The sequence below is a fragment of the Microcebus murinus genome, chromosome 21 (assembly GCF_040939455.1).
Source record: "Microcebus murinus isolate Inina chromosome 21, M.murinus_Inina_mat1.0, whole genome shotgun sequence".
NCBI classification, from domain to species: domain Eukaryota; kingdom Metazoa; phylum Chordata; class Mammalia; order Primates; family Cheirogaleidae; genus Microcebus; species Microcebus murinus.
The window spans coordinates 40732752-40758778 of NC_134124.1; the positions used below are offsets into that span (position 1 = coordinate 40732752).

General features: G+C 50.4%; 1 protein-coding gene across 4 annotated transcripts in view; it reads right to left on the minus strand.

The window, feature by feature from the left end:
- The window catches only part of NUP210 (nucleoporin 210), a 111291-nt gene that overhangs the window by 72281 nt on the left and 12983 nt on the right, over positions 1-26027 (minus strand). For 3 of the 4 annotated variants that reach the window (XM_075996357.1, XM_075996356.1, XM_075996359.1), the window contains exons 2-9: positions 20041-20177; positions 18599-18730; positions 9159-9255; positions 6103-6253; positions 4158-4290; positions 1810-1968; positions 1147-1215; positions 48-154 (exon numbers count right to left, since the gene is read on the minus strand). In XM_075996357.1, coding sequence (XP_075852472.1) covers positions 48-154; positions 1147-1215; positions 1810-1968; positions 4158-4290; positions 6103-6253; positions 9159-9255; positions 18599-18730; positions 20041-20177 — 985 coding nt within the window. Of the gene's footprint in view, positions 1-47; positions 155-1146; positions 1216-1809; positions 1969-4157; positions 4291-6102; positions 6254-9158; positions 9256-18598; positions 18731-20040; positions 20178-26027 lie in introns of those variants that run through there. The other variant, XM_075996358.1, reaches the window with a different exon arrangement.

Genomic DNA, 26027 nt, shown 5'->3' on the forward strand with positions numbered 1-26027 from the left:
AAGACATCCCCACATTGTGGCCCCACTGGGACAGAGTGAGCACTCACGTCTGACAGGTAGACCTTGTTGCTAGACTTGTCAAAGACTTCGATGGTGATTTCGTACAGGCAGCCAGTCTCGAGCACCCATCTGTCACCAGGGTGGACTGTGAACCCTACAACAGATAAGTGTGGCAGTCTGAGGACTCAGGACTCCAGGGCAGCGTGGCTAAGGAAGAGGATGGGACCAAGCTCCATCAGCACAGGGGCCCCACAACTAGTCACCTGGCTTCCTCCCTGGAGGAGGACTGGCTGCCTGAGTACTGACCTCATTTCCCTGGCACTGACCTTGAACATATCAGGATACTGCTCTGGCTGCTAAGGGCTCACTCAAACTCAATGTTGTCCTCTGTAAGTCTGCTCTGAATCCACAGATCTAAGCTCTGAACCACAGTAGGTCTACAGTCTGAATCCACAGTGGGTCTACGTTCAGAACAGAACGTTCTGGCGCAGAGCGCCCTTGCCATGAGCCAGCCCTGCCCTCCCAGGCCTCAGCCCTCTTCCCACTGCACTGTCTGGATGTCCCCCGCGAAGCCCTGTGCTTTCTCACCTCCACACCACTGCCCAAGCTGTTTCCTCTGCCAGGACACCTTCCCACAAAAGCAGCTCCCTCTGAGAAAATGCCTGCCTTAAATATCAGCTCTCGGATTCCTCCCCTCCTCCCTCAGCCAAATGCCTCCCCACCTCCCTGCCGAGGCAACTGCCAGCTGTCACGTCACCTTAGGACCCCTCTATAACTGAGCTGACCACTGGGCCCGACCTGACCTAGCAACAATCAGGTCTGGGCAAAGCCCTGGAATTAATGTAAACACCAGGAGGAGACGAACCCTCCTGGGGTTCTCTGCCCTGTCCAGTTCCTCTCCCTGCCGAGCCTTCCACCTGCCTTGCTCGTGTCTAGCTCCGTTCTGCTTGTATCTGCACTGACCAGGGGAGGGCCGGGAGTGGCCCGGGCAAGTGGAGGCTGAGTGCTGCTGGCCCCAGTCCTTGCACGCAACAGAGCTGACCAGAGTGAAGCATTTTCTGTGGGACTATTGCTTGTCCTTCTTCTTTAAACTCATGTAGTCACAAATGCACAGAATCCACAAAGGCCCAGAAGGCCCACACTCACCCAGGTATCCGGGTTCAACCACGTAGATAGTGCTGTTGGGTAACCTAGAAGCACCCTGCATGCGAAAACCTGAATTCTTAGTTAAGGAGAAAGACTGCAAATAAGCCAGCAGGCAGGCTTCAGCGTGGCTCAGATGGCCCGATTGTCATTGAGACAGCACAGGGATAGAAGAAGAGATGGCACCCCCCTGGCTTTAGCCAAGTGGAGCAGAGGCATTTTCAGAATCAAAGGCTGCCCTGCGTTTTCTCCACCAGCAAAGGGCAATTTCTGCAAGAGCCATTGGAGACCACACAGGACACAGCAACAAGTTTGGGACATCAACCACTCATATGCCACATGGAAACAGCCTCCGCCAGGCCCCCTCTGAGGAGGCTGCAGGTACCAGAAAAGTCTGCAGCGGTGAGGAATGACACTCAGCTCCTGCTGTTACCTCCCACCTCTGGGAGCCTCGCCAGGGAGTCACCCACAGACATGCGCAATTCCACTCAGCAGTGCTATTTCGACTCTGATTTTCAGACCATGGAGGGGAAACAGGGCTATTTTTAGCCTTGCCTGGCTTTCAGGGAGGAAAAACAACTTGACTTCAAAATGGCAGGCCCAATGTGCCTACACACACACACACACACACACACACACACACATGCAGGTCCAAGAAGAGGATACTCTTGTGGCCAAGGATGAGGTTGCTCTGACCAAGCTGCACTGCAGTGACCATCGACGTGTCCTCAGCCAGGACAGCCACAGGCTGGGCTGGGTCTCCTTCTGGGCCCGGGATGCTATTCTGAAGCTGCAGCTCGTACTGGTCGGAAGGCATGGAGAGTTCTGGCCACCAACCAACCAACCAACAAACAAAAGTGCAGAGGGAGGGAGAGAACAAAGGTAGAAAACATTAAAAGCCAATATGCCCCTCTGAATCTCTGCGCCCTATTGTCAGTACAGCTGCTTGACTTTTTTTTTTTTTTTTTTGCTTCATTTTTTTAGTGCTTTTAAGTTTTACAATTATTCTCCATGCCTGTGAACAAAGTTGACACTCCATGAATTTTCAGAGGCAATCTGGTTCCTTTTGTGACTGCCATACCTATATTTTTTTAAGTTAACCATAGCCTCTGAGTTAAATTGTCACCTGCTTAAAGAATACTAACACTGGGCTATTTCTGATCACCATGAAAGTGCACTCTTTGTTTCTGCACCCGTGGGGACAAGTGGCAGGGGTGTTTTCACTGCTTCTGTCCAGCCTCAAGGGGTTTCCAAAAAGGCTCTCTCTGGTCAGTGGTCTTCCCCGGGGCCTCAAAAGCTAGGTCTGTAATTGCAAACAACAGACTCTGTTATGTCTCTGCCACCCTCAGTCTCTTCCTGCTCTGTGTCACCCTGCATCTGCTTTGTAGAAACAAACCTGCCTAGCCTGAACCAGGACGGAGAACACTTTCCCCAGGAAATAGCAGGTTTTACAAAGCCTGTCTCGCCCGCGTGTGAGTTCCTCGGCCTGTGAGCAGACACCACCCACACTTCTTATAGAAACGGCCACTGCTGCCCAGGGATCGAGATGCCTCAGGACCGTACTAGGTGTCTCATAAGCATGTTCCCCAGCTCATCCCTCAACAGCCCCAGAGACAGGAACTCCCAACAGCCACCTGTTAGAGCTAGGGGCTCTGGGAATCAGGAGTAGCAGCCAGTGAGGAACAGAGATGGGATTCTGAGTCCCAAGAGCTCACCTATGTCCACAGCTGCTCTCCCTAATTCTCACGAGTTCCTACCCAATCACCCACTCACTGGCTCTACAGGTGGGGCCACGTTCCAGCCCTCCAGGGAGAGCGAGGAAAGAGGACACAGGGAACCGCAGACAGCACCCCTTTTTGCCCCTCCTCTCTGGATCCCAGCTCGGGGCCTAGCACACAGGGAGCCCTGCACAAGTCGCACAAGTCACTCGGAGGAATTTTAGCTAAAACACATTTCAGAATTCCTGGGTATTCAGGTAGGACTTGTAAAAAGGAGCCAACCTGCCTACCTCCTGTCCTGGGGTGTTTTTTGTGTGATCTAAGATGTCCCCAATAATTTGCACTAGAGCAAAAGGTTCTCCAAGTGTGGTCCCTGGACCATGACCATCACCTGGAACTTCACACGGTGGCCCCGGCCTAGACCTGCTGATTCTAACGCTGGGGCTGGGGCCCAGCAATCTGTGCTTTAGCAAGCCCTGCAGGTGAGTCGGATGCAGACTAGAAGGGAGACTCCTTTAGGGAATGCACAGCCCATTTCCTCACCTCTGAGTAGGGGAAGCCCAGCCAAACTGGGCTGTAATTCTTGCAGAGTATGTGCCCAGTTTTTAGAATATGGGGGCAGTGCATTAAGGATAAATGCCCTAATAAAATAGCACAACTGCTCAATAAAGCAACATTACTTTATGCTGCTTACTGAAGCACTAGCTTCCTCCCTCGCTTAAAGTTCTCCAAATGAGTCATTTTGGGGAATGAAAATACTGACACTCAAGGGTCTGACATAGCACTGGTGCAACCCTCTTTGCAACCCCAGAGTGGAAGCAACCCCAGAGTCCGCTGATAGACGAATGGGTAAAACAAACATGGTCTATCCATACAATGGAATGTGATTCAGCCTTAATGCCAAAGGGTACTCTGATACCTGTTACAATGTGGATAAACCTTGGAAATACTGCGCGAAGTGAAAGCCGCCAGACACAGAAGGACAAATACCATATGATTACACTTATATGAAGTGTCTAGAGGAGTGAGCTTCATAGACAGAAAGTGGAACGGTGGGTGCCAAGGGCCGGGAAAGGGGAAATTAGAAGTCAGTGTCGAATGGGGACTGAGTTTCAGCTTGGGAAGATGAAAAACCTCTGGAGATGGACAGTGGTGATGGCTGCACATCATTGTGAATGTACTTAATGTCACTGAACTGTATACTTAAAAATGGTTAAGATGGTAAATGTGTATTTTACCACAATGAAAAAGGGGCAGGGGGAAGCATCTGCCATGATCACTGAGCCACTGAGTCACCTGCGATCTTCCCCTGCCTGATCTTCTGCACCTTGTAGCGAATGGCAGTCCCCACGAGCAGGTAGACATCGTATGCTGGATTCAGAAGGATGTTCTCCAAAATCAGCAGCCTGACCTCCGCAGGGCGCACACTCTTGGCACAAAGAAGAGGGTAGAAAATGTGAGCTGGGGTTGGGGGTTGGGGGACTCAGCATGGGCAAGAGAAAAAACGTTTTTAAAAAAATATGGGAATAGGCGAGTTAAGAGTAACGAAAGATGGTATCACTCCCAACCCCCAGCTTCACACCCCAGAAACCCCAGGGGCACCCTGTGTGAATGCCAGGCACACAGGCCCAGGCCATTACCAAAACATACTGAGCACTGAGTACCTCTCTCAACGTGATGCATGTCACATCTTGATTTAGATTAGTAACAATTAAACAGAAGGGAGAGGAGCCAGAGTGAACTCTGGATGCTACAGCCACCTGGAGCTCACCTTCTCTCCCCACAAAAGCCTGAAGTCCATGGAGGTTGGGAAGGTGCAGGCCAAGCACACAGAGGGAGAGGCCTGTGTCTGTGATGAGCATTCAACCCTGCTCCTTGGCCTGTTCCCCTGCCCACTCTGCGTCCCCTGGGACCTGGGACCTCCTCCTCAGGAAAACTTGTGAGAGCCTCTGCAATGGGACACAGACACGAGGCACCTGCCTGGGGCCGCCCTCCAGGTCATCAGGTTCTCCAAGGGCTGCATGTTTCATGCCTTTGGCCTATGTGACAGCCCTGTATGTTGTAGGGAACTGAAATGCAATTGTATTTTTTCTGGTGGAGCTACAACTCATTATCATCCTACGAGTATGGGCAGTTTTTCATCGCTAAGTTCATTTCAGCAGCCCTAGTGGCTTATGCATGTGCCTGTTCTTTGGATCCTCCTCTGAGCCTGTTGTGACATCTTACAGGGGTCCTAACATTAAGTTAAATAATATCTTTGACACATAAAAAAGAAAAAATATACCAAGCACCTGCCATGGGTGGGGCGCTGTGACAGGCGCTTCCCAGCACGGCAGGCTCAGAAGGCTGTTTCCTAGCCATGCACAGGGCAAGGATGCCTTTCCCGCTCAGTGGTGCAGTCAGCTCCACCCCAGCCCTGGGCACCCACACAAGGGCACATCATTTCCAAACACTACCTGCAAGTCCTGTGGGATTAGTCCTTGTGACATGGTATGTCCCTATTTTCCATAACCCTCCAGGGCTCCCAAACTACTGGCTAAACCGCTAAAGCGTGAATCAGAAAAGGATTTCTCTTTGCTGTTGCTTTATAAACTCAAAGGGAGATAAAGTAGCACAACCTTCCTGCCTGTGCTCCAGGTACTAAGCAAAAAGCTCTCAGGGTTGCAGCTCAAATGGAGGCAGGGGTGGATGGACATTCACCCGCAGGAGCAGGGAGGAGCCAGGACCTCGGCTAACCCATTCCTCACTCTCCTCTCCTCTGTCCCGTCCCTCGGAAAATGGGACATTGATGGGGAAACAGGTACTAGTGAGGCTTGACAGGGTCAGTGGGCTGGTGTGGGGGTGGTAGTGAGGAGACCTAGCCCTGGCCAGGTGGGGCCACTGGGCAACCAGTCTCCAGGCTCCAAGTGGGGCAGTGGGAGAGCTGGCACAGAAGACAGCGGGAGCCCCCAGCTTTTGTCAGAGTCCCAAGTGCTTGGGTGTGTCCTCTACCAGGACAGAGAGGCAGCTGTTTAACACAAGCTCATTACTGGAAACACTCCTGCTCCTGGGCCTCCCTTGAAACTGAGAACATGCAAACGCTTTGTGATTCCAGAGATGGTGCGCCTTTTCCTAAGCCGTGCATCAAACCAACAAAAATAGAGACTCCTGCCCGAAAGAAACAGTGGAGCACCTCACTCCCACTATCTAGCGTGTCCAGGAGCATGAGCAGGAAGTCAACTCCCTTTCCCCCAGGGCCTACCTTGTAGACAGCCTCCTGGATGCGAGCCTTGAGCTTGGAGCTACCCGTCTTCATCCCAGACACCAGGATGGTGTCGCCCTGCTTGGCTGCCTTCTCCATCTCAGAGATGTAAGAGGGAGGTATGTACGTAGACTCCAGGAAAGTGAGGATTCTAGAAAAGAAGCGCACCGTCAAAGTCCAGTGGTCAAACCTGAACACAAGGTTCATCAGAATGTACCACAACACTCGCTGTCAGGACCTCCCACTACTAGGTGCCTGACACTGAAATAAGGGGTGTCCCCCGAGTCAGGGCTGCTTAGAGACATGTCTCTGCAACTTCCTACATCAGAAATGCCAACGTCCTTGTGGAAAATGCAGATTCTTGGCCCTTGGCCCAGCCTTTGTCTGCAAGAAGCCTGGGAATCTGCATTATATCAAAATCCACATGTGACGATAAACACTGAAATCTGAGGACACTGGCTTAGCCCAAACAGGAAAAGTGAGGCCCACGGAAATTGAGCGGCAGGCCCAAGAACATGGCCCAACCAAAGCAGTGCCAGCCACAGCCTTGGTCTCAGCCTGCCCCAGCACCTGACTCCGGAGAAGGATCTCCAGTGGCCTCCCCTCAAGCCTCAGGGATGTGGACACATTACATCTCACCCTCCCCACATGGGGCTGTGGAGAGAGCTCCAGGACAGGGAGAAGGCAGGCACATGGCAGGCCTGCCCTGGAGCATGGGCTGGTGAGCAGGGTTGGCTAAGGAATCCTTTCCACACAGCCTCTCCCTTCAGCCTGCCACTGACATACGAGCCCGCCGTTCCGCCTGAACAAGAGCAATCTGCTGGACACACTTCCATTCTCCCCACGATCTGCTGGGTGCTGTGCCACGCCATGATTTATTTCCTCCCCCAGTTTTACGAGGTGTCATGTGCTGAACTGAATGAAAATCCAGGACAATCCAGTTCCAACACACCTTAGCATCTTGGATTTCGGTTTACATTCAGCCCAGGTATTGAACTACCTGGAAGCTCAGTGGGGGGCCTGGTGGCCCAGAAGGGGCAGGGAACTGGCATCCCCCAGACATCTAGTGTGCACCTGGCCTGAGCACCCGCACGCCGTCCCTCAAAGGGGGGCACAGTAATCGCCTCTGGTTCTGTTTTACAGAGAGGAAGCTGAGGCTCAGGCAGATTACGCTCCCTGCCTAAGGCCACAGGCAGGAAGGGACAGGACCAGGATTGGAATCCAGGTCTCTCTGACGCTACAGCCAGTGCTCCCAGCTTTAAGAAACACCACAAACTCCAAAGCTGGAGACAGAGGATAAGTCCCAACCCCCACAGAGCTCTGACTCCCTAGGGTGACTCAGCTGGCAAAATCATTAGGATAGGAGGATGTCTGCCTGGTGACAGCCACAAGCCAAGCCCAGAGTTCGTGAAGGGGGCACCAGCGTTCCCAACACCACTACAGCCCAGAGCTGGGCTCCTGGAGGTATATATGAAAGACCAGACTATTAATTCTCCCACCAAGTGCTTATGAATTACAAAGGGGCAAGAAGGCGATTTCACCAGGGGAACCCAGCAGACACTACCTCACCCACATGACTGCAGTGACCATCATCACTAACAGGCCAAGTGGAATTGTAATCAGAAGCAATTAGAACAACACAGAATCTCACTTCAGTGATGTTCCTGCCAAAGGTATAAAGCTCAGAGCCTGTCGTGAGGGAACATCAGATAAACCCAAACAAGGGACATTCTATAAAACAACCAGACCGTCCTCTTCACAAGCATCAAGGTGTTGAAAGTCAGAGAAAGACTAAGAGACTGTCCCAGGCTGACAGAGACTGAAAGAAACAGGACAACATGCAGCATGTGACTCTGTGCTGGTTTTTTTTGGTTTGGGGCTTTTTTTTTTTTTTGCTAAAAAGGACAAAATTTGGACAATTGGCAAAACTCAATGTGGTCAAAAGACTGTCTGTCCTGGTGTTAATTTCCTAGTCTGGACGACTCTGCTGTGGCTACGCGGGAAAACACCCTCATGGCAATGCACGTGTGATAATCAAGGAGGACGGGCACCAGGCTAGCAGCTGCCCTCAGGTGACTGAGGATGATCCAATTTTCGTACTGAACTGGTGAATTTTCTGTAAGCTTAAAATTGTTGCAAAAGTTTAAAAAATCAAGTCTTCTTCCCCAAGAAGGGACCATACTCTTTAAAAAATTATTTAGCAAAGCACGGGGCAATGCAGTGCAGTCAAGAATGAACGCTCAGACCCTGGCCTGCACCAGTGCCGCCAGGGAGCGTCCCACGAGGATGGAACACATGGTCAGTGGCTGTGCTTCTGCTCCGTCCAGCAGGCAGCAGCCCCTTACTACACAGCTGTCGAGCACTTCAAGTGTGGCTCCGGACCTGAACTGTTCATTTTATCTAACATACGTCTGCATAGCCAGATGGGGTTCACAGCGAGGCAGACCTGAGTTCAGATTCCAGCTCTGCCCCTCCCCCATCCCAGACAGCACAACCTCTCCCAGGGGCAGTTTCTATCACTGAAAAATGAAGGAACAGTGGTACATATAGCCTCTGTGGCTGCTGGAAGGATGACATGGGTTAAGACACTTGGCCACCTCGTGACAGGCCTGTCTGCACCGCCGTGCTGGGGACGCCAGCCTGCTCCACCTGAGAACAGCTGTCACCACTGGCCTGGTCCTCTCAGCCAAAACCTGTCTCCCCTCTAACTTGGGCCCAATGGTAGTTCTGCCCTCTGGTGCCACTCACGCTTCCCCAGGGCCCAAAACTGCCTGCTGTCACCTGTGTTGTCTAATTTCTGCAACTGGGTGTCGCAAGCCTCTTTGACAACTTCCCACACCACACACCCCAGTGGGCCACAGAGCAGCCAGGTTCCTGCCCAACTGTGAACAAACCCTGCCCCAAATCAGGCACTGGTACTGCCAGACGTCAGCAGGCACCTGGGAATCGCCCAGGACTCCTTGCTGACAATGAGGGAGGCCCCCAGGCAGTGAGGAGCCCCTGGATGTCCCCCATCCCACTTCCCTTCCCGTTAGCCCGGTGGAGGCGCCCCTTACCGCAGTGCATTGTGGGAGTCTGAGAACCTGTCTGCCTCTGTGTCCTTCACAATTGTCCAGTCAAAGACCAGTCCAGCCAGGGTGCTGAAGGTGTTCCCTACAGGAGCAGACGGGGCAGCAGAAATGCATCACTGTTAATTTCCCAGGGCCAAGGGAAGGAGAGCTAGGAGCCTCTCTCCCATATAGGAACCACACTCAATCCTACAAAGCAGGTGCCATGACCCCCATTTCAGGAAGGGTAAACTGAAGCTGAAAGGAATGAAGATGCTTACTTGTGGTCAAGTGACCCTCAGAGGCTAGGCCAGGATTTGAACCCAGGCCCGTCTCAGGTGAAGGCTTGTGTTCTTCCCACTGTGACTCCCTGCCTTTGACAGCGCATGGCAGGCTTGGTGTAGCGTCTAATACCACCCCCTTCATGTCTGTAAGCACTTCACAGTTTAGGAGGATGCTCCAAACCTGAGTTCTTCCTCCACACCACCTCCTGGGGAGTAAACTCCCCCTTCCCTCCCTGTTACAGGGAGGAAACCAAGGGGTGCAGGGCAGTTCCTCAACAGTTGGGTTTCATATAACTATTCTTGTCTTTTCTCCTTGAGTGTGGGACTCCTGGGGTCCTGGGGTCGAGGAAGAGAGAACCGGGCCCAGCCCCCTTAGCTCTGAAGTCCAGTTTTGCTGTCTGTGCACCTTTTTTTCCCCAGCATATTATGGGGATACAAATGTTTAGATTATACATATTGCCTTTGGCTCACCCAAGTCAGAGCTTCAAGCAAGCCCATCCCCCACACCCATTAGGTGTGAACATACCCCCCCCCCGTCTGCACAGCCAAGGAAACTGTCACAAGAGCAAACAGACACCTACAGAATGGGAGAAAATATTCCCATGTTACACATCCGATAAAGGGCTGATAACTAGAATCTATATAGAACTCAAGAAAAGCAGCAAGAAAAAACACAACCCTATCAAAAAGTGAGCAAAGGACATGAACAGAAACTTTTCAAAAGAATATAGACTAATAGCCAAGACACATAAGAAAAAAGGCTCAATATCTCTAATCATCAGAAAAATGCAAATCAAAACCACAATGAGATATCACTTATCTCCAGTGAGAATGGCCTTTATCAAAAAGTCCCAAACAATAAAGGTTGGTGTGGATGCGGAGAGAAAGGAGCACTCACTCACACACTGCTGGTGGGACTGCAAACTAGTACAACCTCTGTGGAAAGCAGTACAGAGATACCTCAAAGAGATGCAAGTAGAACTACCATTTGATCTGTGAGCCTTTTGACCCATAATTTCAAACTAAGAAATGCCACATACAATCACCAGATTCTCTTGAAAAGTCTGAAGATCTAGCCACCTGATGCTCAGAGACTGGCTTGGAATCTCTAGAAGGGGCTGTTTTCTCTTACTTGCCACACTCCTCACCATACCCTGTTATCCCACACCCGGTTCCACATCCTTCCTCCCCATTCCCTGCCTGGTCAGCTCCCCAAATAGAACATTGGAGGGTCCAGAAAATCTTTTTCTGCAGGGCAAAGGGCAAAGTATTTAGAGTCAGATAGGCCTGGGATCACGCCCCTCTTCACTCCCACCCACAGCCCCACAAGATCTCAAAGGCCATTGGAACAGTGCTCAGCAAAGCTCCAGAAAACTCTGCCCTCTTTGCCCTCACTCCTCAGGGCATCTTTGATGAAGGGTGCTGTGAGTAACTGATCAGAGAAAAGACAAACCCCATCTACAATGGATACAGGTGTAGGGAGGTTTTTCTCTTAGAGGTCCAAGGGAGGATTCTGAGCAAACAAAAAGTCTAGTTTTGGCCGGGAGTGGTGGCTCACGCCTGTAATCCTAGCACTTTGGGAGGCCGAGGCGGGCGGATTGCTCAAGGTCAGGAGTTCGAAACCAGCCTGAGCGAGACCCCGTCTCTACCAAAAATAGAAATAAATTAATTGACCAACTAAAAATATATATACAAAAAATTAGCCGGGCATGGTGGTGCATGCCTGTAGTCCCAGCTACTCGGGAGGCTGAGGCAGTAGGATCGCTGAGCCCAGGAGATTGAGGTTGCTGTGAGCCAGGCTGACGCCACGGCACTCACTCTAGTCTGGGCAACAAAGTGAGACTCTGTCTCAAAAAAAAAAGTCTAGTTTCTCAAACCTCAAAGCATTTTGAACAAAGTAATTTATCTTCCTAATACCCAGGGCATTAGATGAGGAAGGTGGATACCAAAATTTACACCAGCGAAGCATATTGGCTGCAAGAAACTTAGAAGTCCTCTAGCCCAACTCTTGGATGCTGCATCCACTTCGGAAAGGGGCTGAGACCCTCCTGTCATATCCCAGGCATAAGGATGTCACCCTTCCCAGGACAGCCCATCCCTCTCTTTAACATTTAGCAGCTCTGGTCACAAGAACCTTCTGCCTCATGCTGAGCTGAAAGGGGTTACATATAAAACAAAGCTGGCCCCAATTCCTGCCTGCTCAGGGGCTGAGCCAAGCTGACTCTGCAGTGAGGAAAAGGGCGATTTCCCTGTGTTCATATTAGCTTGTGAAAGTGACCGGAAATTCAATACAGAAGCCCATGGGGCAGTTCACTCCCTTAACACACATCCATCCAAACACCGCAAGAGCGTCCTAAACACCTACCCTGGGGTTTCCACAAGGTCAGCTCCAAGCACCACTTTTCTCTTCTGTAAGGTGGAAACGAAAATACCCAACCGATGGGACCATTGGTAAGATCAAGTCGAGAAAGCACCCCTGTGACCTATGTGGGACTCTTCACTACGGCCCACTCATGGGCAAGGAGATGGAGGTGGGGAGGCCCTGTCAAGGGGTCCCTTACCAAGGAAAGCAGAGACAGGAAATCATACCTTCGGACATCTCAGTGGCTGCACGTGGAGCTCTGCTTCCCATTATCTGCACTCCCCCCAGTATCTCCTGCACGGCCACCACGTGCAAATGAAGAGCTGAATGGCGGTTCCAAGAGCAGATATTCACAACTTCCACATCAACCTGGGCAAATGGACTGACTGTATAACTGGCAGTGTTCCACACAGATGAGAATGCAGGGCCCCTTGTTCAAAAGGCAGGGGAAAGTGCCAGAAGGTAAACCCGTAGGCACGGAGCCCGAGGAAGTGCTCCCTAGGAGTGTGGGGATACTCCAGGCTGAGTGCAGACCCTGAGAGGCGCTCAGAAGCCTCCTGCAACTCAGGGCACACACGGGCCCACCAGCTGGTGGACCAGCCCCAAGTCCCAGCGGGGCTGGGCTCTGGTGAAGTCCATCGGGCATTTGCCCTCCACGGCCTGCTGCAGAGCGGCAACCTCTAAGGGGAGGAAGAAGGCAAAATGACTAAACTTCTGACTGAAGTTTTGCTTTTTCCATTCACAAACAAGCTGTTAGTACCTATTGCATGCAACAGACTGAGCCCTTCCTTGACCTTGAAGCCTCCCCTCACAGCCAACTGCTGATATTAACCAGGCAAGCCAGGGGTCCAGTCCCCAGAGACCATCCCAACAGGACAACAGTCCTGGTCCCAGGAGGGTCACAGGGAAACATTGAGCAATTCAATTTAACAATCATTTACCAGATGCATGCTGGGCCCAAAGTCCAGCGTCAGACACGGAAGAGCTAGGAAGAATGTAGTGATCCCAATTCTGTCCTCCAAGTGCTGAACGTGACACGACACAGTAGAAAATGCCCCGTACCCCAAGGCAGGAGCTGGCGAAGAGTTCAGGGATGTCAGAAGGGAGGAACAAGTCCCACATTGGGGAGCCAGGGAGGGCTGCCTGGAGGGACACCCAAGGGGATGTCCGGAGGAACACTGGCTTCGGAAAGCAAGTTCAGGAAGAGAAAGTACTTCGGGCAGCACACGTGGCATAAAGAAAGGCGACGAAGGGATATCTTCGGAGACCCTGAGCTAATCCAGTTCTGCTGATGCATGAGGTACATACAGGCCAGGAAATAACTGAAAATCAACCACAAACAGCTTCTGATGAAAAGGGCAGATCCTAGCTATGTGCAGAAGGCCCAGATGCCCAGGAAAATAAGCAGCAGGAGACAGGTAGTACAGCCGAGCACAGAATAGCTCAGGCAACAGGGCCACTCATCCCGAGTCCCAGCCCCTGCTCAGTCACCCATGAGCTAGGTGACCATGGGCAAGTTACTTAAACTCTCTGGGATTCAGCTTCCTTGTCTATACAACAGGCATTATACCATTTATAAGTATAATAGGAGACTGTACCCACTAAGGGGCTAGCACAGTGCCTGGCACTCACGGGCACCCACCTAACCATGTTTGTTGAACCTCGGAGTCTTTTTTGCCAAACGTTTACCAATCCAGATCAGGTACATCCCTTCTGAGACCGCAAGGTCCTCAAAGTTACGAGGGTCAAGTTTGTCTTCACAAAGGAGACTCTGGCCAGAAAAGAGGTCGCAGGCTCAGGAAAAAAGGCAAAAGGGATGATAAAGGCAATTCCCAAGGTATTTTGGGGAAGGGAAGGCTGACTAAAATGCATTACACTCTTATAGCAGGTAATGAGGAAGTGGTAACCATGCCTTTAATGCAAAGGTGAAGCCTTGATATGGGCTATTGGTGAATGACAGTCTTTGCAGACCAGATGACTTCCTACTCTGGTACTGGCTCCATGTGTCATCAAAACTTTAGCAGAGGAGGAGGTGAGAGTGGTAGCCTTCAAGGACTGCTGGGCATCTGTTGTAGCATACCAGTGGGTCCAGGAGGCCAGAAGGCGGCACCTTCCCACTCCTGACATCACCTGCTGCCTGAGAGAGAATGACACACGCTCAGGAAAAAAAGTGACTTTAAAATGACTTAACTGGCCAGGCACAGTGGTTCACACCTGTAATTCCAGCACTTTGGGAGGCTGAGGCAGGAGGACCACTTGAGCTCAGGAGTTCAAGGTTACAGCAAGCTATGATCACACCACTGTACTCTAGCCTCAGTGACAGAGTGAGACTCTGTCTTGTCAAAAGAAAAAAAAAGATTAAACTATAATCACGAAGACGGACAATAACTAGTGCTGGCAAGGACTTGGAGATACTGACACTTTCATACACTGCCGGTGGGAACGTGAAATGGTCCGGCCACTGTGGAAACAGTCTGGCAGTTCCTCAAATAGATAATCATAGTGTTATCATACAATCCAGCAATTATACTGCTGGGTGACTACCCAAAAGAAATGAAAACATATGCCCACACAAAAACTTGTACACAGATGTTCACAGCAGCATTATTCATAATAGCCAGAAAGCAAAAACAACCAAAACCTCGATCAACTGATGAATGGATAAACAAAGTGGCGTATTCCAACAATGGAATATTGTTTGGAAATTAAAAAGGAATGAAGTACTTATCCATGCTACAATGTGGACAAACTCTGAAGACACTGTGCTCAGTTTAAGAAGACAGTCACAGGACTGTACGTATCAGTTTGGTGCAAAAGTAACTGCGGTTTTAGCATTCTTGAAATTTGCCATTTGATATTGGAATACATTCTTAAATGTGGTTATGTTATACATCATTTTAATGCATATTTTTTGTTAATGACTTAGTACTTACTGTTTATTTTATATCTATTTTAGACTATAGAATGTTGTTAGACAAAAAGCAAATTCAAGCGATTTTCTTATCCAAGTTCAAAATGAGTAGTAAAGCAGCAGAGACAACTTGTATCAACAACACTTTTGGCCCAGGAACTGCTAACAACGTACAGGGCAGCAGTGGTTCAAGAATTTCTGCAAAGGAGACGAGGACCTTGAAGACGAGGAGCGCAGTGGCGGCCACTGGAAGTTGACAAGCACCATTTGAGAGCAATCGTTGAAGAAGCTGATCCTTTTACAACCACACAAGAAGTTACTGAGGAACTCAAGGTTGACCACTCTATGGCCATTCAGCATTTGAAGCAAGTCGGAAAGGTAAAAAACCTTGGTAAGTGGGTGCCTCATGAGCTGACCAAAAATCAAAAACATTGTCCTTTAGAAGTGTCGCCTTCTCGTATGCAACAGCGATGAACCGTTTCTCGGATTATGATGTGCAACTGAAACTGGATTTTATACGACAACAGGAGATGCCCAGCTCAGTGGCTGGACCAAGAAGAAGATCCAAAGCACCTCCCAAAGCCAAACTTGCACCAAAGAAAGGTCATGGACACTGTTTGGTGGTCTGCTGCAGGCCTGATCCACTACAGCTTTCTGAATCCCAGCAAAGCCATTTCATCTGAGAAGTGTGCTCAGCAAATCCATGAGGTGCACCGAAAATTGTAACGCCTGTAGCTGGTCACCAGAAAGGGCCCAATTCTTCTCCACGACAACGCCCGATCTCAGGTTGCATAACCAATACTTCAAAAGTTGAATGAATTGGGCTACAAAGTTTTGCCTCATCCGCCATATTTGTCTGACCTCTCCCCAATCAACTACCACTTCATCAAGTATCTTTGTGCAGGGAAAACACTTCCACAACCAGCAGGATGCAGAAAATGCTTTTCAAGAGTTCATGGAATCCCAAAGCACAGATTTTTATGCTACAGGAATAAACAAACCTATTATTCGTTGGCATAAATGTGTTGATTGTAATGGTTCCTATTTTGATTATTTAAGATGTGTTTTAGCCTACTTAAAATGATTTAAAATTCATGGCCCAAAACTGCAATTACTTCTACACCAACCTAATACCCATGTACAGCAATGTGAATTGTACACTTCTGTTTATATAAAGTGTCCAGAACAGGCAGATGCAAAGAGACAGAAAGCAGACTGGTAGTTGTCAGGAGTTGGAGAAAGGAGAGAATGGGGAGCAAACACTAATGGGTATGGGGTTTCTTTCTGTGAAACAGGCATTGTGAAACATTACTACTAAAATTAGGTAGTGGTGAGGTTGCACACTAAATAATATACTTTTATTTTTTTTTTATAAAAGTCATAGATATAGGAATTAATATACTTTTAAATAGGTGAATTTCATGTTATATAAATCTTAATAAAAATAAACATCACCTTCTTTTTTAAAGTGACTGAAGGCAGGAAATAGAACAAAGTAGTCAAGAGCAGAAGTTGGCAAACTACAGCCTCTGGGCCAAATGTGGCCTACTGCCTGTTTTTATCAATAAAGTTTTATTAGAACATGGCCACACCCACTCATTTACATATCACCTATGGCTGCTTTAGTGTAACAGTGACAGAGCTGAATAGTTGTGATAGAAACCACATGACCAGCAAAGCCTAAAATATTTACTGTCCAACCCTTCCCAGAAGTTTGCCAACCCTTGGCCAGAAGGGTAAACTCTAGGGCCAGGCTGGAGCTCAGAGTCTGGCTGTGCTGTGTATTAGCTACACATCTTTTCTGTGTGTCTGTGTGTGGGGTGTGTCTGTGTCTGTGTGAGCATGCACGTATCAGTGTGTGGGTGTGTCCACCCCTGCCCTAAGTCGCCCAGTCACCACAATGTGAAATGAGTTATGGCATACAGCGTGCTCAGGAGTGCCTGGCAACAGCGTGCACTCAAACGTTGGTCTTTTGTTCCCAAGAGCAGCTAGTGATCACCCCAAAGTCCTGCAGACGAGCTCCCATCACCTCCCTGCACAAACCCCTTCTTCCACTGCGCTCTGCTCTGAGACAAGGGCAAGCCCCACACAGGAGCCTTTATACCTGCGTGCCCCGTGCCCACGCCCTCTCCATGCTGCAGTCTCCTCAAGGACAGAACATCCCGCCTGGCAAACTCCACATTCCTCAAGCCTCAGCGGAACGTCACCTCTTCTGAGAAATGTCTCCTGACCTCTGTCCTCCACGCCCTACCTCCAGCCTCCTCGGGGCTGGCTCCCGCCAGCTCTACGCCCCCAGCTCTGGGTCACTGGCAGCTCCCACCCAGATGACCGTCTGCTTACATGAGAGCCTCCCCACAGTCTGAGATCCTGGAAGCAGCCGTCACCCCCCCCCCCGCCCCCTGTAGCAGCCCTGGTGCCTGGACAATGCCCATAGAAAGTGCCCAGAAAGGCCGGGAGTGGTGGCTCACACCTGTAATCCTAGCACTCCGAGGCAGGTGGATCGTTTGAGCTCAGGAGTTCGAGACCAGTCTGAGCAAGACCCCGTCTCTATTAAAAAAAAAAAAAAAAAATAGAAAGAAATTACCTGGACAACTAAAAATACATACAGAAAAAATTAGCCAGGCATGGTGGCATGTGCCTGTAGTCCCAGCTACTCGGGAGGCTGAGGCAGCAGGATCGCTTGAGCCCAGGAGTTGGAGGTTGCTGTGAGCTAGGCTGACACCACGGCACTCTAGCCAAGGCAACAGAGTGCAACTCTTGTCTCAAATAAAAAAAAAAATGTGCCCAGAAAAACACCCTCTTGTTTACTGAGCACCCACACAATGCTGAGCACTTTACATATTTCTCACCAAATCCCTGCAGGTCTCAGGGCAAGCATCACCCTCTCAAAATCACAGAACAGAAAGCAGTGTCAGAGCTCAGGGAGCTCATCTGATGAACAAATCAGTGGTGAAAAAAAAGAAGAGTCTCACAGATGCCCAAAAAGAGTTGCTTGCCCCCCCTCCTGGGACATGTGGCCACATCTGGGGACATTTTTGATTGCCATGGCTTGCCCCTGTGACTGCTATCATCTGAGAGGTATAGGTCAGGGATGCTGCTAAACATCCTATAATGGACTGGACAGCCCCTACCACAAAGATTTGTCCAGCCCCAAATGTCAGTCAATACTATCTAGGCTAAGAGACCCTGATCTAGAAAATATTTTTAAAAAGAAAGGAAGGCAGCTACAATAATCAAAAAGGTCTCAAAGACAAAGTGAGACTTGGTTTGGAGTTGGAGTTTGGGAAGATCATCATGGGAAAGACATCTTTTGCCTGTTACTTTCTTCAACAAGATCTTAACCTACAAAATTTCCCTTACTTCATAAAGAGATCATCAAGAAGAATCCCAGCCCAGAACAAGCTACTATTCGACTCTGATCATTCAACTCTGACGATGTGAGGATAGCACACTGCGCCTGCAGCACAGACGTACCTGTCCCCGTCCACGCACACACCCCGAGTCTGGACAAGGAAGCCAAAACCAGTCCCGAGCCCCCAAACAGGGAGCAGCCCCCCAGCCGGCCTCTCCCAGCTTCCCAAGCTGGCTGCCAGAAGACAGGCTTTACCAAGAACCCACACCATGCACAGGCAGAGTCTGCCACCACATCTGCTGTAGCTCTGAGCATGACAATTGGCCAGGGCTCAATGCCACCAGGGGCATGGGGTCCCCCTTGGAGATGGGTTCTGCCTCTCTGACATCCCCAGCACCAAGTTCACCCTCCTGACAGCCCTACGTGGGAACAGCAGGGCTGGATGCAAGAGGAGACAGGAATGGAGAGAGGCCCTGGTCATGGTGAGGTGAGAGCCTAGAAGCAGGCGCAGGGGACAAACAGGCAGGGGGATGTCCTCACCTTCAGAGTCTAGAGCCTGGATCTTCAGCTCCAAGGGTGAGTCTTCCAGGTAGAGCTCACGGGTGGTGGAGACGATCTGAATGCCATGGATGAGGTCGACAATGGCATCGCAGCGCAGCACCTGGCCCGAGGCTGGAGGGAGGAACAGGGACGAGTCAGTACTGAGGACAGTGCCCCGGCCACCGCCCCGCCCACCAGGGATCCTGGGGCAGAGACTCCAGCAAACACCAAATTCACCCTCGGAAGGCAAGCAGCAGCCTGGCACATGGCCCGTGCTGACAGGTAACACTGACTTTCAGAAAGTGAGGGCTTCACAGACATTTCAGAGCCCACCTCCTGCTCTTCCAACTGGAGCACCAGCACTTAAAGCTGTGTGCAGAAAATGAACCCCAGGAAAATGTAGTTTTGTTCAGGGTGTAGCCACTAAGTGAGATGACAAGGGCTACGGTACAAGTTAGCATCCAAAAGAAGACGGTTCTGTCCTGAAGCCCTGTCCCTACACTGAGACTGGGAATTGCACTGGTGTTTTTGTTTCTGTTTTACTCGTGCCACTGTTTCTTACACGAGACTATCGACTACACCATAGAAGGGCTGTGTGGACATGTGCACAGATTTTTTTTTACTTGCTCTAGAAGCCAGATACATGAATGGCATCACCTGGGGACTACTCAAGTGTAAGGGTAGCAGCACGTGATAAAAATTACTCTGCTCATTCTCCAGGCGCCACAAAAGTGCTGTGTGTGATGCTGCTTTGTGGGAAGCAATACGGGCTCTGTGTATCCAAAGCCTTAAAAAAATCCCTATGCTGTGACCCAGTAAAAATCTACCTTAGGATAGATTCTTAGGAATCTATCCTAAGAAAGACACTCAAAAAACCCCTACTTTCTCTATATAAAAACATTTATTTTTATATATAACACTGAAACAAACATCTGAAAACACTCTCAATGCCCAATATAAGGGAATGCTTATAGGGCAACCTCCTGTTAAAAATGTTATTTGGCCTTAAAAATAATTCTACAGTAAAAGGGAAAATGTCCTAGCATGGGTGGTGAAAAAGCATGCTAGAAAATCACACGGTTGTCCAAGCATTTTACAGCCATAACATGCAAAATTAGACAAGGGGAAGGAAAAGGGGTGATTCTGTGGACTGAGTCAACTGTCGTTATGATCGGTTGATTGATACCCATTAGGGGCAGGTAACCAGTGATGATGTGGCAATGCAGAAAGCCAGCCTCCACAAGCGCCAACAGCACGCAGTGCTGGCACGTGGGCCAGGACGGCAGCCGCCTGCTGGGCATCAGCCCCCACCCAGGCGTCCTCCACCCAGCCAGAGAAAGCCCTGCCGTGGGCTCCGGCAGCTCTGGGGCTGGCAGCCTCAGCGGGGCATTTCCCTGTCCGCCGTCCCCACCACGAGCACACGCAGCAGCCCGAGCACTTACTGATGTCCTCGGCGAAGATGATGCTGGTCAGGCGGGCGGGCTGGGTGAGGCGGGCCTGCACCACCGCCTGCTGGGAGCACTGCTGCTCGGCCGGGCCCAGCGGCTCGATGCTGGCCACCTCGGGCCGGGTGGATGACCTGCAGAGAGACAAGACGGGTGCTCACTCTCTGCCTGGGGCACGGGCCTGACTCAGAGAGCAGAGGTGGGTGGTCTCACGGCAGCGCCAAGCCCAGAGGGGAAGTGGGTCCCGCTCCACAACCTGAGGCCGGGGCCTCCACACGTAGCCCGCACAAGCAACCAAGCTGGAGGCGCCGCCCCAGGAAACAGCTTTGAGGATCAACACATGCCACCGGGCAGGACGATTCTACATACACAAAAGTTGTTCCGTGTCACAAAGAGGACTGCTCATGGGGTCTGCTGAGGTGGCGGCTGGGGCGAGGGGGTCTCTCAGCTGACCAGACCTGGGCCAGAGCCCAGGCCTGGTACATAGCAGGCTCCCTCCTGGATGTCAGCTTCTGTCCCCAGAGGGGCTCCTCCAACCCTGGCACTACTAACTGTGGCCCGACAGTCGCAAAGTGCCAGGGCACGTGGAGCTGGCATGATGGTGGAGGTGGGAGACAGGCAGCAAACACATCCACGTGTGGATCAGGACAGTCTGTGGGACCATTTCCCATGGGGACGATATGAGGAGGAAGCCATGGTGTGACGGGAGCTATCCAGTGTCAGCCCCTGGGTTTCTCATCCATGACCCAGGGTGGCAACAGCCCCAGCTGGGGCGAGATGGGATGAGTGGCAGAGAACGGCAGACCCCGCGCCAAGCCTGCCTAGTGCGTACGTGCTGTGGCCGCAGCCTGCAGACAGGTGCTCGGGGAAGTAGCAGGCAAAGGCCCTGCATCGGGAAGCAGTGGGCCTACTGCCCTCTGGGCTTTCCGCGTGGCCAAGGCCCCAGGGAGGGGTCCACAGAGCAGAGCATCCGGCAAGCTCGTCCCTTGGGGTCACACGCAGCACAGCGTCCCACACGGCGTCTGTGCTCTGGGCATCTGGGCTCTCCCTGTCCTTCCCAACCTTTACTTAAAGTCACAGGAACATCAACATTCTGGGGATTCAGGAGACTTGTAAAAAACTGCTGGCATTAGAAAGTAGACGTGGGAGGCCAGGGGCAGTGGCTCATGCCTGTAAATCTAGCACTCTGGAGGCCGAGGCAGAAGGGTCACTCAAGGTCAGGAGTTCAAAACCAGCCTAAGCAAGAGCGAGACCCCATCTCTACTAAAAATAGAAAGAAATTAGTTGGACAACTAAAAATATACAGAAAAAATTAGCCAGGCATGGTGGTGCATGCCTGTAGTCCCAGCTACTCGGGAGGCTGAGGCAGAAGGATTGCTTGAGCCCAGGAGTTTGAGGTTGCTGTGAGCTAGGCTGACGCCACGGCACTCTAGCCCAGGCAACACAGTGAGACTCTGTCTCAAGAAAAGAAAGCAGAGGTGGGAGACACACCCACACACACATCTTTAAGTCCCCTGCTTCCCCAAGTGTCCCTCCCCAGCCAGGCAGGCACGGAGGCAACTCCCCACACACCTGGGCCCACTGATGGCTCAACACCGCCTGCACGAGCTGGGCTGCCATACCCAGAAAATAAACCTCCTCCATCAGTTAGGGAAGGAAAGCGCAGGCCCGAGGACGCATCGCCCTCATCGATTTCTTCTGAGGAAAGAGCATTTCAGAGGCCCAGGGAGGAAGAGGACATAGTAGGTGTGTGTGTGCACAGACGAGAAGTGAGAGAAGGAACCCAGCTAGAAACAGATTCCGTTTCACTGCAAACAGCTTTGGAGCCCTAAGATACCTCTCAAGGGGCGTTAAACTTCCTCCCCATGCACAAGTGCGCACGCGCACACACACACCTCTACCTGCCTGCAGAAACGAGAGAACTTAAACAATTTACACAAACCAAAGGAGGCCAGGAAGACATGACATATAAATGCAACAGGGGATCTTAGATTGAATCTGGGAGCAGACTTTAGTGGAAAAACTGGCAAAACCAATATAGTCTACAGTTTAGAAACAACCATGTACCAGTGTTACTCCCTTAGTGTGAGCACAGAGGATGTTTATCGTAGTGACACCATTCAGTGTGATACCGTAACGGTGGATACGTGTCATTGCACATTTTCCCAAATCCACAGAATGTGTGACACCAAGAGGGAACCCTCTAGACTCTCTGACAATGATGTGTCAATGCAGGTTCACTGGTGGGAACAGGTGTGCCTGTCTGGTCGGGATACTGAGGTCGGGGAGGCCATGTGTGTTGGCGGGCAGGAGTCTATGGGACTCTCTGTACTTTCCATCCAATTTTGCTGAGAACCCGAAACTACTCTAAAAAATATAAAGTCTATTTTTTGAAAAACATTTATCATTTCCCACTCCCACCTTTGAGAATCAGTGTGGTATACATATGCCATTCAGTGGCCCTGGGAGCCAGGCATCCGAGTTTAACCTCCAACAGAATGCCAATAAATACAGCAGAGAGCTCTCCCTCTACAAGCTGGAGAAACCAAACATCCTCCCCTGACCCCCAGCCCTTCCCTGGGCCACTGCTGAGATGCCCCAGCAGCCTTCAGAACCTGGCTGCAAACACCACGCCATTTATTTTGTGCATACCATGTTGCAGGGCTATTTAAGGATGGATACAGACCTAAGATATCCCTGTACAAACATAGCTCAAACCACATTTTCATTTTCTAACTGCCATACAAAAAAGTGGTGAAATTAACTTTTTAATAGACCTTGTTTATTAAAGCAGTTTAACTGAGCAGCAAATATAGAGTTCTCCTGAGCCCCCTGCCCCACGAATGCAGAGTGTCCATCCGGGGGATGGGCAGTGGAGGAGCCTACACAGTCAAGGCCCACAGCTCACGTGAGGGACCACAACAGCCCTGCACACCCCACGGGTCTGGACACATAACATCGTGTACACACCATGACAGTATCACTCAGAATAGTTACACTGCCCCAAAAATCCTGTGTTCTGTTTATTCATCCCTATTTTTCAAAAATCCTTATTAAACAGCCATATTTTCTTAAAGTTACAAGTTATTTTAATATTTAATAATACATCTTATTTACCCCAACACATCCCAAATATGATTTAGACATGTGGCATTGGCTGCATTTTAAGTGCTCACAGTCACACATCTTGGTCCCTCTGGCCTGCTATAACCAAATGCCATAAACTCAGGGGTGGGGGAGGCACATATGGCAACAGAAATGTATTGCTCACAGTTCCGGGGGCTGGAAGTCCAGCAACAACCGCTGTATCAGGTGTCTGATGTGGGCTCACTGTCTGGTTCGTACACAGCTGTCCTACCACTGTCCTCATGTGGTGGAAGGGGACAGGGAGCTTTCTGGAGCCTCTTTTATAAAAGGGCACTAATCCCACCCAGGAGGGCTCTGCCCTCACAACCTAATCACCTCCCAAAGGCTCTACCTCTTAATGCCATCTCCTTGGTAATGAGGTTTCCACAGAAGAATGGGGGGACATTCATGTGGCGAGTGGCGCCCATGCTGGCCCAGCTCCCAGCCCCACCTCCTGGTGGCGGAGCCCCACAGGCAGACAGTGCTCCTCACTCCTGGGGCCCCTGGGGACATCCTCTAACATGTGCAGAGTGCTGAGGGCTGACTGCACAGCAGGAACTGCAGCCTGGGGAAAAGACAAAGCTTCTGCCTGGGGAGGCTGGCACTGGGCCAGCTAGGGAGGCCCCACCTGCACCCTGGGCCTGAATCCCTGCACCCCGGGCACCCAGAGGGCTGAGCTCTGTGCAGTGGGGTCCAGCTCTGTCCTCCCCTGGGGAGCAGGGAGGACGGGAAAGGGAAAGCACTTCCTAACCAACAGCAGGCTGCCACAGCCCACCCCAGCCCCCCAGGCTCTTCTCTCTCTGCTCAGGACCCAGCCTCTGAAGCAGCAGGAGCTCATCCCACTGCCTACCAGGGGGTTGAGGCAGCTTACGCTGTTTTTTCTGTTACCAGCATGAGAGTTCTTTTCAGTTATCTGACCTCCTTCTCAGACATTCTGAGCCCAACCCTAGCTGTGGTTGTCCCTTTAAGGGGCACAAAAGAACCACAAAATCCACCAACTCTGTGTCCTCATCTGTCAGGGATGGTCTCCACTCACCCTGCCTTCCTCACAGGGAATGTGCAATGCCGGATAAAAAAGCACACTAGAAACTATCGGAGGGATAGTTTATAAAGGGAAAAATACGAACCAAACTCAAAGTGGAGACTGCCTTGGGAGGAAAACCGGGAAGAGAGCAGTTAAGGGGAATTCACTTTTATCTGTATGATTTTATTTCTTAAAAAAAAAAAAAAAAACAGACTGGAAACAAATATACACATTGTTACACAATGGTTAATTCTGATGGTAGAGATATAGGTATTTATTATTCTTTTTTTCCTATGTTATTCTAACTTCTAAATAAAAACATGTTCCCCCTAATGTTGGATATAACTTAAAGAACTACTGCTATTCCCTCATCTTACAGATAGGTAAACTGAGGCTCAGGAGGAAAAAGGGATTGGTTTAACGCCATGCCAAGGACCAGGCTGGGATACGGGTGTTCAAAGGCCAAAGGTGGGATGCCTTCTGCTGAGTCACCTCCTGGCCACACAGAAGTGCCCTCCTGCTCCGGGCTGTCTCTGCACCCACAGCAATCGAGGAAGGGCCTTAACCAACCCTACCCATACCCTGGAGATTCAGGCTGACTCTTTCCTGGGCTGGGAATGGAAGAGCTGGCCACCCGTGTGCAAGTTGGGAATATTTCTGCTTCTAGGAGCTAGGGAGAGAAGACTAAGACTGCAGAGGGAGGCCAGGTGATTCTTCAGACACAGAGGTTAATCAAACCGAGCTGGGCAGAGAGACACGAGGAATGCGGGAGGAGACTGGACAGGTAACAGCAGGCAGGAACGGCTCATCTCTGGAGAGCACTGAGATATCTAGGGACAATTTCTTTTTGTGAAAAAATAAAAGTATTCTGGCAGAGCTATGATGGTTAATTTTATGTATTGAGTGGACTGGGCCACAGAGTGACCAGATATTTGGTCAATGTTATCCTGGCTGTCTCTCTCAGGGTGTGTGTGGACAAGACCAGCATTCACATCGGTGGACTAGGTAAAGCAGACGCCCTCGTGGTGTGGTGGGCCTCGCCCAATCAGTTGAAGGCCTGAACAGAACAAAAGGCTGAGTCAGGGAGAATTCCCATGGTGCCTGACAGTCTTGAGTAGGGACATCAGCGTCCTCCTGCCTTCAGACTCAAAGTGAAACATCAGCTCTTTCAGGTCTGAGCTCGCTGGCCTTCAGACTGAAGCTAAACCATCAGCTCTTCTGGGATCCCAGCTGACTGTAGATCTCGGGACTGGTCAGCCTCTATAATCACGCAAACTGACTGTTTATACTAAATATCCCTCTCACACACACACACACACACACACACACACACACAAGCATATATGAGATATGTATAGGATATATATACCCTATTGGCTATGTATGAGGTATGGAGAGAGAATATGTGTCCTATTGGCTTCTTTGGAAAACCCTGACTAACGAGGGAGGGTCTAAGAAATGAGGAGGGGAACTGCGGGAAGTGCCCACCATGTGTTAACCCAGAGCTAAATACTCACATCCATCAGATCACTTAATCCACCAGCATCTCTACAGAGGAGAACCAAACTGAAGCTCAGAGAGATCAAGTAATTTGCCCAAAGCCACACAGCTGTAAGCAGTGGGCCCATAGCTAGCTCCTGGCAATTCCAGATCACATACTTCCCGCTACATGAGCATTTTCCCCGGGGTATAATACACACAGCACCAGAGGCTTAGATGATGCACAAATGAACTATTTTTTAACTGAATCGTTATGTATTTTAATTATTACACATTCATTTTAAGATGTTTTAGGAAAAACAAATACACCAAACTCATGAGCTCATAAATGTTA